Source organism: Drosophila hydei, unplaced genomic scaffold (genome assembly GCF_003285905.1).
Source record: "Drosophila hydei strain 15085-1641.00,03,60 unplaced genomic scaffold, DhydRS2 tig00000149-arrow-pilon, whole genome shotgun sequence".
NCBI lineage: Eukaryota > Metazoa > Arthropoda > Insecta > Diptera > Drosophilidae > Drosophila > Drosophila hydei.
In genome coordinates, this window is record NW_022045678.1 from 6,030,571 (window position 1) to 6,045,830 (window position 15,260).

The window sequence follows — 15,260 nt, forward strand, 5'->3', positions numbered from 1 at the left end:
TTATTTAAATTGTTTTGTTTGATTTATATGCTGCTGCTCAATTAAGTCATTCCAATAATTAGTTATTCAGGCATTCCCAGGCACTCATTGCAAATTTGTAGCTGTCACGCGCGGTGCCAGCAATCTCGCTATGCTATGCAAATGCCAATTCACACACCCACGCACACACCCATTATACACCCACACATACACACACACATTCATTACGCCGACATCATCATCTAACACTACGTGTGCCTGTACCCAATATCGTAACTTGTTATTGTTAAAAAATAAACTTTTTAATGCAGCTGCTCATAGATAATATAAATCATTTTTTAGTTTATTTTGGATTTGTGCAAAAAGATGACAAAGCAAACAAGCAAAATTCAAAAACGATTCAAAAGAATATATAATGGCCATTCAATCTGAACATATTTTATTTGAATGCGACCCAACTTCCGAGCTGGAACTGAGTCACAAAATTGAAATCAAAACTTTTCAAAATCTCTGAATCGAAATCTTCAAAAATCAATTCCACTTTTGCTCTCCAACAGTCCCACACTCAAATAATTGTAATTGTGTTAAATACCCATTCAATATGTGTTTGTTATGTAATAACCCAGAACAAAACTAATCCCCCAACACTCAACTTCTTATCACAATCTATCTCTATCTATCTAACTACTCTATTCCCCAGTCTGTATATCTGTCTCTAAACAGTGTTTGGTTTATTAATCAAGTTTTATTTCCATAGCTGAAACTAAGCAAAGGCAAATTCTCACAAAATATTCTCAACAAAAATACCATAAATATTTAATTTTCTATCAAAAATACTAAAACTAAAATGCATACAATCAAAATGAATTGTTAACTTAACTTCAATTTTATATCAAAAGCCATCCTTAAGTGGTCGACGTCCTAGCTGGATTGAGCAGAGGGTCAAAATTCAGACACGCAAATTTAGCATCAAAGTTAGTTTCATAAACAATTTATTTATTGCTCTCTCTTTCTATCTCTATATCTTCTCTATATATTGCATACAAATTTTATTATTATAATTTTTAATTACAAGTATCGTAATAAATAAATTCATATATATGTATATATCTATGCTTTGTGTGGAAAGCAACGTCAGCAACCCAGCAATACAAAACTGGCGTTGCTTCACAGCGCAAGCGTCTTGATTCGGACCCTCCTGTGCATACTGCAAGGGTAAATGGCAAATGGCAAATGGCAAATGGCAATTTGCAATTGGCAATTGGAAATTGTCAGTGAACTAAATGTGTTCCTCGCACCCAAATGTCTAAAAGATGAGGCAATCGATATTATCGATTTGCATATAATCGATTCAAATATTATAATTGTTTATGTCCGTGACTATAAAGTGATATCAGACAGATCGTAAATATAGGTGGGGCCGTCTAATGTGCTTTAGAACTGTTTATATTTCGGAGGAAATAAATATACAAAAATGAATATCGTAAATTGAATACTATAACTTTAATATCGTATGCCAAGTATCAAAATAATATAGGCATAAACCATATATGTTTGTTTTTCGACTGCCGTACACCTAAGATTTTACTGTATATAGATACATACTAAGAATATAGCTCACTAATTTCCTATAAACATATGTCGATTGTCACAAGACGTAGCACGTTAGTCAACATTGAACTGTGATTTGAAGAGCTATTGCTACATGATATATGATATGAGATATGCAACAGTTTCCGATTTAATATTAATTCTGATTCATTTTGTATAAAACTAAGCAGTGCGTAATTTAATATCCGAATTGCAATTCGATTTCCTATGACGTTAGTGCGTAGCTTGTCATCGACCACAGCTTGAACATTGCACAGGAGCGTGAGCCAACAACCGCAGTCGCCTCTAGCATAGAATATATCATTGAATTCTGTACTTAAAACCACTTTTGCCTTATGGCAAATTGTAAGAGTATTTAAACACTCGCATTGCTTTCGTGCCGCTTATACGAAATGTAGTCTTACCATTATGTTTTCTTATATAGTTGAACTAGTATTAATTTTTCTCAAATCACCTATGTAAAACTTACTATATTTAACATGTTTTACTTTCTATTTTCGTTACGCTTTGATCGACTTTAGTTCGGATTGAGAGTCTGTGTGAGCGTGTGCGTGTGCGTGTGTGTGTATGCGTAGACTGTCTTTGTATGTGTAGCCAAAAAAAAAAAACTTAAAAAGAACTACATTTGAGCATGCCTCTAATATAAACTAAGAAGCTGAAATCCGTGCACGTTACAATACTCGTATAGCACCCACTTAAGCTCGTATAACTAGAAAGTAAGTGTATGCACTTTGTTTGTACGTTTTTGCTAAATAAACAAATACACTATCTATTTTTGAACTCTGGCCATATTTGAACTCGAACTACTTATGCGCACCATTTGACTTCAACTAGCGTCCATCTGGCTTCGCCTGTCTGTGAGAGTGTCCCCACAACTCGAAATCAAGCGAAGAACTCTTGATCTGATCAGAACTAACATACCGCATAATATCGAAACAAGCTCATATAGCCAAATACATATATCATACACTATTACCCATATCAAAATCATACACATTTATAAATATAAATATTTTTTTAATATACTAACATTCATACGATATATATATAATTCTACCGTTAACCGAACATTTATTGTATAAAAAACTCAAACAAATACAAGTCTATTAAAGCACTGCAGAGGCTTTGACCTTACCATTTTGTAATAAATATATATATGTATTCGCATATGAAAGGCTCCCGAAATAATCGAGGATGAGCCGGAGCCTTTGAGCATGGCCTGGCCGGATACGGCCCGCAAGCGGCTCACGTACGTGCTAGTCGCCCCGCTTCTGGTGCCTATGTGGCTTACATTGCCCGATACCCGGACCCCCCGCGGCAAGCGCTACTTCCCTGTCACCTTTATAGGCTCCATCGTGTGGATAGCCGCCTTCTCCTATCTTATGGTCTGGTGGGCAAACGTCGCAGGTGATACGGCGCGCATACCGCCAGAGGTACGTATACATAATTTGATCAGTTTAGTTTAATCTATGAATGTCTCTGATAAGAGATATGTACTATAATGACATTTTTCGTTCGGAAATTTTAGTACTAAAATTCAGATAATGATGATAATGATTAAATTGTTGTCATCCTGTCCATAAAAATCATCCTCTTTCTTCCTTGGAACTGGAAGCTATACCGAAATAATCTTCAAGGTGCAGAAACTGTGCGCTGTCCTCAATGTTCCTGCGTCCAGGCCCCACTTGATCAGTCGCAATATCTTTTCGACGAAGTTGCAGAAGTCCTTCTGAGTATCTTCGCCTTCGCAAATATGCTCCGATATGCTCTCTACTTTGACTTCGCCGATGATTCTCTTCTATCCTTCCTCAGTAAAAAATAATGCTTTGCGTCATCATTGCAATGCGCAATGATTGATTCGGAGCATTTGCGCACCAATGTTGGTACTTTCCAATACAACTATGGCCAGAGAGCATTTTTGTCAAATAGAAAAAAAAAATGAAATAGTTCAAATGAACCAGTTCAAATGAACCAGTTCAAATGAACCAGTTCAAATTAACTAGTGCAAATGAACCAGTTCAAATGAACCAGTTCGAATGAACCAGTTCAAATAAACTAGTTCGAATGAACTAGTTCAAATGAACCAAATGAACTAGATCAAATGAACTAGTTCAAATGAACTAGTTAAAATGAACTAGTTAAAATGAACTAGTTAAAATGAACTAGTTCAAATGAACTAGTCCAAATGAACTAGTCGAAATGAACTAGTTTCAATGAACCCATTCAAATTTACTAATTCTAATAAACTAATTCTAATGAACTAGTTGTCATAAACCAGTTCAAATGAACTATTTCAAATGAACCAGTTTCTTTTTAGCCACTGCTATTATATAGATATAGTTAATATATGTCCACTCATTGGCGACGTGGTAAATCCTGTAAAACTCTAGCTTCCACAGTTTAAAAGCATCTGACTGAATAGTGTTTTGTCGTATTTTAAGTATTATTGCTGCTATATACTTGAAATTTGAGCTTCCTACGGTTGTAAGCTTAACAGAGCCATGGTAAGGTTGATACTGGAAGATGAACAACATAAGAATTGCATTTTTAATCCTTATTCACTTTAATGATAACGAAAACATCTATATCTATATCTATTATATCTACTATATCATATCTATTACTATTAATAATAATAATAAGGATGATAATGATAATGAGAATGAGGTTTTGTTCCAATGAACATTTACTGCATTCTGATTTATTGTGCAGGTTATGGGCCTTACCTTCCTGGCGGCGGGCACATCCATACCGGACTTGATTACGTCGGTGATTGTGGCGCGCAAAGGCTTTGGCGATATGGCTGTGTCTAGTTCCGTTGGTAGCAACATATTCGACGTGACTGTGGGGTGAGTGAACGAGAGTCTAAGAAACATTACCGAGATATATTAATATGATGATGGAGACTTGAGACTAATATATATATCTGACAATTGGATATGCAGCTTACCAATACCCTGGCTACTCTATGGGATTATCTACGATGCACCCGTTGAAGTGAATTCGGTGGGCATGGTGTGTTCCATAACCATATTGTTTATGATGCTCGTATTTGTGGTGCTATCAATTGCCTGCTTCCGTTGGCGCATGAACAAGGGGTTGGGCTTTACCATGTTTCTCCTGTACTTTGTCTTTGTTGCCGTTTCGCTGATGTTCGAATATGATTTGATCACCTGTCCCGTATAAATCCATTACGGGGCAGCTCGGCAACTCTGCAACAAAGACAAAAGTGACAAACACCCTCTCACTTCCACTCACACACACACCCACACACACACAGAGACAGAGACACACATGAACACTCGCAAACCAATTAGTTAAATTTATATACAAAACAAATCAATGAATTAAATTAACAAATTGACTAAAAACTAATCGAATTGTTAAACAAATGCATAAACCACTACACGAATACAAACAGCAAAACAAAGAAGCCGAAAACCACAGTAAAATAACAAAAACAAAACCAAAAATCGAAAACGAAAACGAAAACGAAACGCAAAGTGAAAAACGAGTTAGCTAGTGCTATGTGCAGCGTTTTTTCCTTTTTTCCAACAAACAAGACATTTACTTTAAATGTTTAGCCGCAGCTTTTAAGCAGCTTAAAATATAAAACAGAAACTAACACACTCACACACACAAACACAGCCACACCCACACACACACGAAACTCTTCAGCTCTATCTATCTATGAACTATCTTTCTCTCTACTTGAACTATAAACCCTAACTAACTTTATCTATAATTGAGTATACTATTTAGATACAAGCGATACTTAACAAAAACAATGGCTTCCCAATCAATTACTTTACTTAAGCGTTTGGGTTTTTCTAATTACTATCTATTTACGAGTATAACAAATCTAAGTACATACTTGGCACAAGCACCTTATATACGTTATGAAACAAGACAGTCTGCAATATGTTGGGTATATATTCGACAAGCTCTTGCAAGTGTTGGGCAACTCTTTTAAACATAATTTAAAACTTAGTCAAGCTTTTTAGATCACTCCAAGATGTGCCTAGCCTAACCTGAACTCTTTGAGAATTGCAATAAATAAAAAAGCCTTTCTAGACCAAAATGTGTTCTAAAATCGAAAACAAAAATGAATTCAAACTTTTTCCACAATTCAAGGCAGCCACTCAGAGCTTGAAGCTCTTCAGAATGCTCAACGTTTTAAAGCGCAAAATTATTAAGCTAATTCCAAAATAAATTCAAAAACTATTCTTTACTGAAATTCTTCTGATATTTCAAGGTTCTTCGAAGTAGCAATTTGGCTGAAGCTATTTGTTACTTTTTAGACCAATGTATGAGCTAATATTAGTTTTCAGCTCATTTCCAACACTTGCCGCTATCCAACACTATTATTTGCTTGCTCTACCAACTATCTAAGCTGTTCTATAGTAATTTTCCAAGCACTATTAAGATGAAATAATGAAAGCTTTACGCCAGATAGAGCCTAAATCAGTCTAGTTTTTACGAAACTGTATATATATATATATACATATATATATATAACATATATATAAAACTAATACCACACGCACACTTACATCGCATATAAATATATATATCTATATATATATATATATAAACATATAATACATATATACTTGCTTATATATTGACCTATATTAATTAAGTGATAATTTGCGTACTTATTAAACGACAAAAATGATAAGCTACAACTATACTCAAGAAAACCGAAAACAAAAAGATACTAACATAAAATCTTAAATTATATAAAATATAATACTAGCAATACTTTAAATTGAAAACGAAAGGAAGCATTTGCCAGACATAATTTAAAAGAAAAAAACTATCGAATCTTTATGGCTAATTGTCATTCTTGTATTATGATTATTATTCTTATTATGATTAACACTTATGATTCTTGTTGGCGTGCGTAAACGGTGCAGTTAGTTCAAATGAAACAAAATATTTCTTAAACTACATATGAATGAAAATGGAAAACAATTTTCGAAAAAAAAAAACAATATTAATAATTTCATATACTTTTTGCTTAATAAATCCCCAATAAATATATATATTTATATATACACATAATATATGAGCATATAAGCATATGTATATGTATGCGAAAGAGAAAAACAATATTTAAACAAAACCAAATTGCTCTCTTTATTTAGAACGTACGTAACATTTTTCTAAACTAAACCTAAACAAATCTTAAGCCGTAAAATCGTAAAAGTGACGAAGCAACATGAAGATGAAGAAACGCAAACACTAGACGCATTACATATATACATACTTATATATATAAACGACAAATGAAAAGGAAAATATATATAGGTATATATAAATGCAACTATAACTTAAGTAGGAAATATATCCAAAAATATCCCAAAATCGTTTGCCTATTGAAGTTGTGTGAACAAATAAAAATACTGAAAATACTAAAAATACTATAAATGACACACACCAACACATACACACACACACACACACTAAACAGAAAAGGAAAAGGAAAGGAAGAAAACAAACCACACAGAACAGAAAGCAATAATTTTTACAAGTCGAACGGGAATACATTTAAATGAGAACTAGTGGCAGTGACATAAACGTATATATACATATATATAATATAGTACTATATAAAAGTACCACGGTATTAAACAAAAAAAATACAAAAAATACTGTATATCAGAGCACGGCCAAGATTAAGGAGAACAGCAGAACAGCAAAATTACGAACGAGACAAGCGTAGCTTAGCCTAGTCGAAGCCATCAGATATATATCTCATATATATATACATATGTACCTTGCAAGGTAACTTAGTGTGTCTGCTCTTACACCCCATGGGTGCACACACATAAACACATATATATACACACACTCAATTTGTATATGGAGGAACATGAACAGAAAACACCAAAAAGAAATATCAAATAGAAAATAACACGAATATACTACATTGTATAAATACCACGAGGCATACATTAAGTGCGTCACGCTAACTAACGTGCTTAGAAAAAGGCTCGATAAGAGGCAACTGGAAACATGGCACTATAAACCACCAAAGGAACACCCCCAACATTCGACATTATGACCACTTGTAACCAATTATATACATATATAATATATGCTTTACTGCTAGACTGCTAGACAGCTAGCAACGGGCGACACTGAGAGCGCTATAGCTTACCGTTAGGCGTGCTGGTTTTTTAATAAGTATTCAAGTTTAATTAGGGTTTATTAATTCCCTGAAGCTTATTCTCATACCTAATCCATTTTTCTATTAATTATTTATTTTCTAAATCCAAATATAAATTTGAAACAGATTTGAACTTAGCCCTACTAAGCGTTTAGTTGCTAGAACTTCTCTCTGTTATTTATACAATTTTACATCCTAATCTCTTTACTTGAACCTTCAGACTTAAGAATAGAAACGGTACAGAGAAATTCAGAAAAGTATAGTTTCATGAAATCAAAAGGGTTACTAAGAAGCATTCGTAACTTTGTTATATCAAACGTTGTTTTGACTACTCTGGAAAACTACAGTTCCACTTTTTCTAGCTCAATCAGTCGCATTTCTCAATTGCTCTCGAGTCCAACATCAGTACCAGCTGCTATTGACCTTATATATTTGATAAATATTTTGCAACTCATCAATAGACACTCAACAACACTTTTTGTCTGTCAACCTTTTCACCTCCCAGTCGAATGGGCGCGGAAACATAAAGCAATCGCAGCAAACAACAATTATATTGCTTTTGAAACAAAACAAAAAATATAACTTCCAGTACTTACAAAATATAACAATTAACAAACTATTATACATACTGTCTATGGTTAAAACTAAACAGTAATCTTCCAAATTAACGTTAAAAACCAAATGCATACGACTACATACTTATATGCATATATACAGATATGTATATATATATATATATATATATATATATATATATATAGATATATATATATATATATATATATATATATATATATATTTACATTATTATATTATACGATATACATATACATGCTAAAAAACTTATTTATTTAGTATACATAACATTTAGCACGTACTCATACATACATACATACACACATGCACACATACGTACACACACATATACACACATACACACATACTTTCAGACACCCAAAACATATCGCGCCCACTTTTCTCTATATAGTACTACGAACGAGTACAAATAAAACTTTTGTAGAACTATGATAAAGCATATTCAAAAATTAAAAAAAAAAAAAAAAAAAAACAAACCTAACAAAATTTACAAAATTGTTAATCAACTAGCATTTCGCATGGAATGTTCATGTACTACTACTACTTTCCAGGCACTTTCTCTTTAAAAAAAAGGATCCCCAACCATAGAGCGCAGTACAAATGTTCAGCGTCTGTTAACATTTACAAAAGACAACAAGCAAATCAAAATTATTGACACAGCTACATATAAATATATAATACATAATAGTAACCCGAATCAATTTCATAACCAGCGTAGTTAGCATCAATTGTTCAAATCACATTCAGAACTCAAAACCCTCTCAAATCCCAGATCCTTACTCAAAACGCACATAAACACGCACTTCTCAAGTGGAAATTGTTTAAGTCTTGCTTTAAAGCAACTGATATAAGATTATATATATAAATCTTATATATATGTATATATATATATAAATATATATATATATATATATATGTATATATATATATATATATATATATATATAAGAAATTGTTATGATTATAGATTTTTAACAAGTTGAATAATTGCGTAAAAAAACATACAAAAAATTGTTGAAAAATTAGTAAAACTGTTCAAAAGCGTACAACAGAGCAAGTAATTATAATAATAAAATTAAAAACCAACAAAATTTAAAGATTAATAAATAAAATACAGTATATACTTTATGAAATATTTAACTTATAAATAAAAAATCATTGTTTGAAATTAAAGTGAAAAAATATGAAAAAGCAACAAACAAACATTTAATACGCGTAGAATTCTTCTGTCTGCTAATTTTGTCCTTTGACCAAAATTTGTTGAGTTCCAGCCTAAAGTAAGTATTAACAAATTAAATATAATTTTTACTTGAACAATTGGCATTCCTAATACCCGTTGTAAAATGATTCTAAAATATGAAATTAGCAAACACGAACAATTACTGGACGCTACGAAACTCTCAGCTCGGATATAATCGAATCGAACCGAGTCTAATCGAGTCGAACACCTGCTAATAAAATCCAAGCACATAATCAGTTCAGCTTTAAATACGATATATAATTATCACAGTTATATACATTTATACAATAAATAATGAATACCAAATATATATATATATATAATACATATATATATAAATTTTTATAACTGTATATATATATATATATATAAATAATGTAACCACAGAGAGTATGCGTAACTTTCTTTTTTCCTAATTTCTCTTTTAATAAATAATGCCGCGTATACAAAACTTTGATTCATATATATATATATATCAATATGTATATATATATATATATATATATATATATATATATATATATATATGTATATATTATACATATATAGGGTTATATCGAATATCGTTTCAAGTTGCGTCCGTTGTGTAATACAAGCAAATAAACAAAAAAGACAAAAACAAAACAGAACACGAAACAATAAATTGCGTCTACTGTACGTACGTTGCTTAGCTGTCATCTTTTGTCTGCATAGCGCAATGCCTATCGATTAACGATAACGGTTATCGACTGCATGTGCTCGAACTTTACCTTCGATTAGAGCTGGGTGCGTGTCTCAATAAATCAACGATAACGGTCGATTAATTATCGAGTCGAGTGATGTGTGTATCACAAAACAAATAAAATAAACTAACATAAATAAAAAACGACACGACACAAGCCCAACTCTTTATTTTTTAAAGCAGCTAACAACAACAAAAACGATAACGATAAATAATAAGAAGCGAATCCAGCAAAAAGTAATAGTTAACATATTGGTAGACTAATTTAAAGTTTTTTATAGTGTTTTCAAATTTGTAAGTATATAACAACAACAACAACAAGAAGAACAATGCGTTTATTATTTTTAATAGGCAATGCAATTATCGATCATAGATAATACCTATCGAAAAACGAAAACGAAAACGAAAACGAAAGATTAACCGTCGTGTGTGTAATACAGCAAAAAGAACAAACAAAATATATAATAATACAACAAAATATATATTTCCTTACCCACCAGCGATTTTTGTGTTGTTGAGTTTGAATTGTTGTGCGATTTTTACTTTACATATTTTTTACATACATATTTACGTACAAATATAGTGCGGTAGTCGTATAAATTGAATATATGTATGTGGTTTATTTTGGTAACGGTCACGGATAAACGTTGTAGTACATAACTGTTAATTTCAACATACATAGTCCAACAACAAGGGGGAAGTATTAAAAATACCACAGAAAAATGAAAAAAGAAGAAAAGTAAGAGAATTAATTTTAATAACTGATACGCTTTTAGCACATAAGATTGTACAAATAATTTATATAAATACATTCACACACATACATACACAAACACACACGAGCATACACACACAGAGAATATTGAGTATATTACAGTTCATATGTAGAAAGGAATCTTGCAATAAAAAAATAGTTTTATGTTCTGTTTTTGGTTGTTTTCTTATTTTTACAACATTTGTCATATGGTTATTTTATATGCCCGATTTGTTGTTGTATTTGTATAATCTAAGCCTTAAAAAACAGAATGCAGATCTTAAGGATCGCTGCTGTAAACGAGTCAAACGAAAGTGATGAAGCCATTGGAATAAAATAAATAAAAAGGAAAACAGAAAAACAATAAAATAAAGGTTAAAGTAAAACCCGGGAATCCCTAAACTTGCTGAACAAATAAATTCGGCTTTACTTTAAAAAACAGTTGCAAATAATACAGCGGTACATCTATAATACAGAATGTTATTTACTTTATAGAAGTATATGAATATACATATATAAATATATATATATACATATATTTAATACATATATATTTAATGGAAACATTTAGATTTTATACAAAACACGATCACAATCATTCCTCCTTCTCCTGGACATCAAATCAGAGCTCATCATTAAAAATAAAACCGCATGGACTAGAAGCAAATCAAATAAATAGTCAATTTCGATAATACATATATATATATTATATATATATGCGTGTACTTGAGCATGGTCTGGCACACAAATTAAGCGAGTAATACAAATATGACAAAAAAAGTTAATATAAAAATGCATTTCGAAGAAAAGAGGGAACGACACTTATGTAAATCAAAACGAAGCTAATAGATACAATGTTAACTAGTTATTTAGGTGAAATATACAACAAATCACACTCAGATACATTTGAATCGTAACGCTTAATAGAGACACTCCCACACTAACACTCACACACACAAACACACACACAGACAGTTGAACGAGCAATGTGAAATACCGTTACATGGCCGATTTGTAGCAGAGCCGCAGCAAACGAATTAACGACTTAACTTATAAAAAGATCGTTTAATATAAAATTTTGTTATTAACAACAAGAACGAAAAATTTGTAAAGCAAAATTGCATTCTGCATATTGCAAGCAAACAAAAAAAACACAAGAAATATATAAAGTTAATGTTCAAACTAACTAATATATAACAAATATTATATAATACAACAAACTTAGACTGTATGTTATTTTCTCAATACAATACCTACCTATAAAAACAATAAAAACAGATTCAATAAAATGAGTTATCGAAAAAGCACAATCCCTGTGTTTGAATTGGGCGCGTATGGCACAACTATTTGTATTAGTGTGTCCGCACTGACAGTCTTGAGTTGCGTGCGCGCGCGCGCTGTTACTTTGTTGCCACAAATATTCAAGTTGAGCAGCTGGTTGACAGTGCTGCCCATGTACGTGCACGCGTATATTTTGAATGTCAACTACTGAGATTTTGTCATTTTCTATGAACGGTCACACCGTTCCTTTCCACGCGACCAACAACACAGAAACGTGTGTTTTGGGTCCGACGCGTGCTTTTAATAAAATAAAACAATATTAGAGAAAAGCAGTTCTGAAAATCTGTTCTTTTTCTCATAAATAACAGCTGCATTACAAGACTATTCACAATGAGACGTCCGAAGAAGGTATGTTTAACTTGAAACTATTAAACTCAATTTGAGGCGACTGTGAGGTTAATTTTTAGCAAAACACTGAAAAATAAATAATGTTCGTGATCATTTAATCATTTTAATTAATTTTATTTACAGTACGAAGCCGGTGAGGCAACACAATATATAAGCCGGCGAGCAGCCCTGCGTAAGCTGCAGCTATCGCTAAATGATTTCCGCCGCTTGTGCATTTTGAAGGGTGTTTATCCTCGCGAACCAAAACATAGAAGACGTGCACAGAAAGGCTCTTCAGAGATAAAGATTTTGTACCACACCAAAGATATACGCTTTCTGCTGCATGAGCCTATTGTGTGGACACTGCGTGACTACAAGGTATGTAAAATAATTGATTAATTAGGCAGTCACACACTACCAATTTCTCCATTACAGATCTTTGCCAAGAAATCTGGTCGGGATCGCGCTATTAAGGACTTTCGCAATCTGAAACGTCGGTTGGCCTTATTCCCCGAAATCAAGCTCGATCACATTGTGAAGGAACGCTATCCGACATTCATTGATGCACTCAAGGATCTCGATGACTGCCTTACATTACTCTTTCTATTCAGCACATTTCCATCCTTGCATTTGATTCCGCGTGAGCAATCGAATCTTTGTCGTCGATTAACCATCGAATTTTTGCATTATGTGATTGCCTCCAAATCGTTGCGCAAAGTGTTCATATCGATCAAAGGCTATTACTTCCAGGCCGAGATCAAGGGCCAAAAGGTCACATGGATAGTGCCACACTACTATCCTTTTAAGCCGCAATCAAGGCAGGAGGTGGACTTTAAAGTAATGTCCATATTCGTAGAGTTCTACACAATTATGCTGGGTTTTACGAACTTCCGTTTGTACCATGGCCTAAATCTCGCCTATCCACCACAATTTCCCTCTACCATGCTGCAAGATAATGCAGATACTTTGAAAGACGAGACGAGTTTTGTGTCGGAGCGTATTTGTGCTCTTAATTTTGATCTGCTGCGTACAGACAAGGTGCAGGAGGATGAGGAGGAACCCGATATTGATATGGAGCTGCTGGAACAGGATGGCGACTCAAAGCGCATTATCAAAATGAAACAGGAGGCACAGGAAGTGGCCCGTCTACGCACACTTTTTAAAGGATTAAAGTTCTTTATCAATCGTGAGGTCCCTCGTGAACCATTGGTCATCATCATACGCTCCTTTGGTGGAAAAGTTTCCTGGGATTCGTCCGTCTTCTCTGGCTCCACGTACGATGAGAGTGATGAAAGCATCACTCATCAGATTGTTGACAGGCCTAGCCTAAGTACCCAGTATATATCGAGGGACTACATACAGCCCCAGTGGGTCTTCGATTGTGTAAATCAGCGTCAGCTGCTGCCAACCAACAAATACTTCCTGGGTGAACAGTTGCCGCCGCATTTATCACCCTTTGTCGATGCCAAACGAGATACGTATATACCGCCCGAAGAGAAGGCGCTACATGATCCCTCACTTATCGAAACACATGGTAGGCATACTTTAATCTCTTAATAGAAACCCTTCAGTTGTACGTTTTACCAACCCCAAATTCTTTCCTTTCGACAGCCCAAAGTGAAGATGAATCGGATGAGGAAGAAACAGTAGCAAACGAGGAAGATGATACTGTAGAACAAGAACTGCTGGACGCACAGCTGCAACGCGCCTATCAGCAGGAAACAGCAGAATACAAAAAGTATGGCGGTCCAGACGGTGTCAATGAGGATGAAGAGGACTCTGACGGAGAAGATTTCAATGACGAGGACCAAGAAAGCTCCGATGAGGAGGAAGAGCTGGATGAGCAGACAAAGCGACTGCAGGAAGAGGTACATCAAGCCAATACCTATGCGTAACAGCATATATATCATATGTAATACATAAAATCTTAATTTCTTGCAGAGGAAGAAAATGTCTGTGCAATCTGGTAAGGTGCACAAAGTGAACAAAAGACAGCTGCACAAAGCCGAAGTCGATGAGCATCGTTTACAGGCACGAATGGTCAAGCCACGTCATCGCAATCTGTTCCGCAAGCTGATACGTGAGAAACAGACTAAGGAGAAAGAGGAATGGCTGCTACGTAAGAAGCGACGCAATATTGACAGCGATACAAAGGAAGCCAAAAAATTGGCTAAACGAGAGGCGAGAAAAGCAGCCGCTGCTGCTGCTGCAGCTGCCTCGCAACTGGGCGGCAAGTGAAAGACTCTGGCTCGCGGTATTTCACAACCTGTGTCTTCTTATAATTAGTTTGTAACTGAAAACAATAAAACAAATTAACCTGATATTTTACCGAAAATGCATTATTAACTCGATTCAGGCACATTCTTGAGTATCCAGACGATCAGTAATCAGTAACAATTGATCTAAGCTCGCAAGGACAAGGACCATCGATTGGTTCAAGCGACAACTTCATAGAAACAAACAAGCTCGACCAAATAAGTCCATTTGAAAATCAGCAGGCAGATAAGTTAAGACT

The 15,260-nt window shown here is 33.9% G+C and overlaps 2 protein-coding genes across 11 annotated transcripts in view; both read left to right on the forward strand.

Moving 5' to 3' along the window:
* The window catches only part of LOC111594793 (sodium/potassium/calcium exchanger Nckx30C), a 40,999-nt gene extending 36,100 nt beyond the window's left edge, over window positions 1–4,899 (forward strand). For 5 of the 10 annotated variants that reach the window (XM_023308249.2, XM_023308251.2, XM_023308255.2 and 2 more), the window contains exons 6-9: window positions 879–953; window positions 2,766–3,023; window positions 4,303–4,439; window positions 4,536–4,899. In XM_023308249.2, the coding sequence (XP_023164017.2) occupies window positions 879–953; window positions 2,766–3,023; window positions 4,303–4,439; window positions 4,536–4,776 (711 nt within the window). In that variant the 3' untranslated portion in view covers window positions 4,777–4,899. Of the gene's footprint in view, window positions 1–878; window positions 955–2,765; window positions 3,024–4,302; window positions 4,440–4,535 lie in introns of those variants that run through there. The other 5 variants (XM_023308253.2, XM_023308254.2, XM_023308256.2 and 2 more) reach the window with 3 other exon arrangements.
* A 7,692-nt stretch (window positions 4,900–12,591) lies between these two features.
* LOC111594673 (pescadillo homolog) lies at window positions 12,592–15,074 on the forward strand. Its single transcript, XM_023308083.2, has 5 exons — window positions 12,592–12,766; window positions 12,890–13,123; window positions 13,181–14,279; window positions 14,357–14,613; window positions 14,687–15,074. Exons 1-5 carry the CDS (start codon window positions 12,749–12,751, stop codon window positions 14,981–14,983), a joined length of 1,905 nt encoding a protein of 634 aa, XP_023163851.2. The 5' UTR covers window positions 12,592–12,748; the 3' UTR covers window positions 14,984–15,074.
* The last annotated feature ends 186 nt before the right edge of the window (window positions 15,075–15,260 follow it).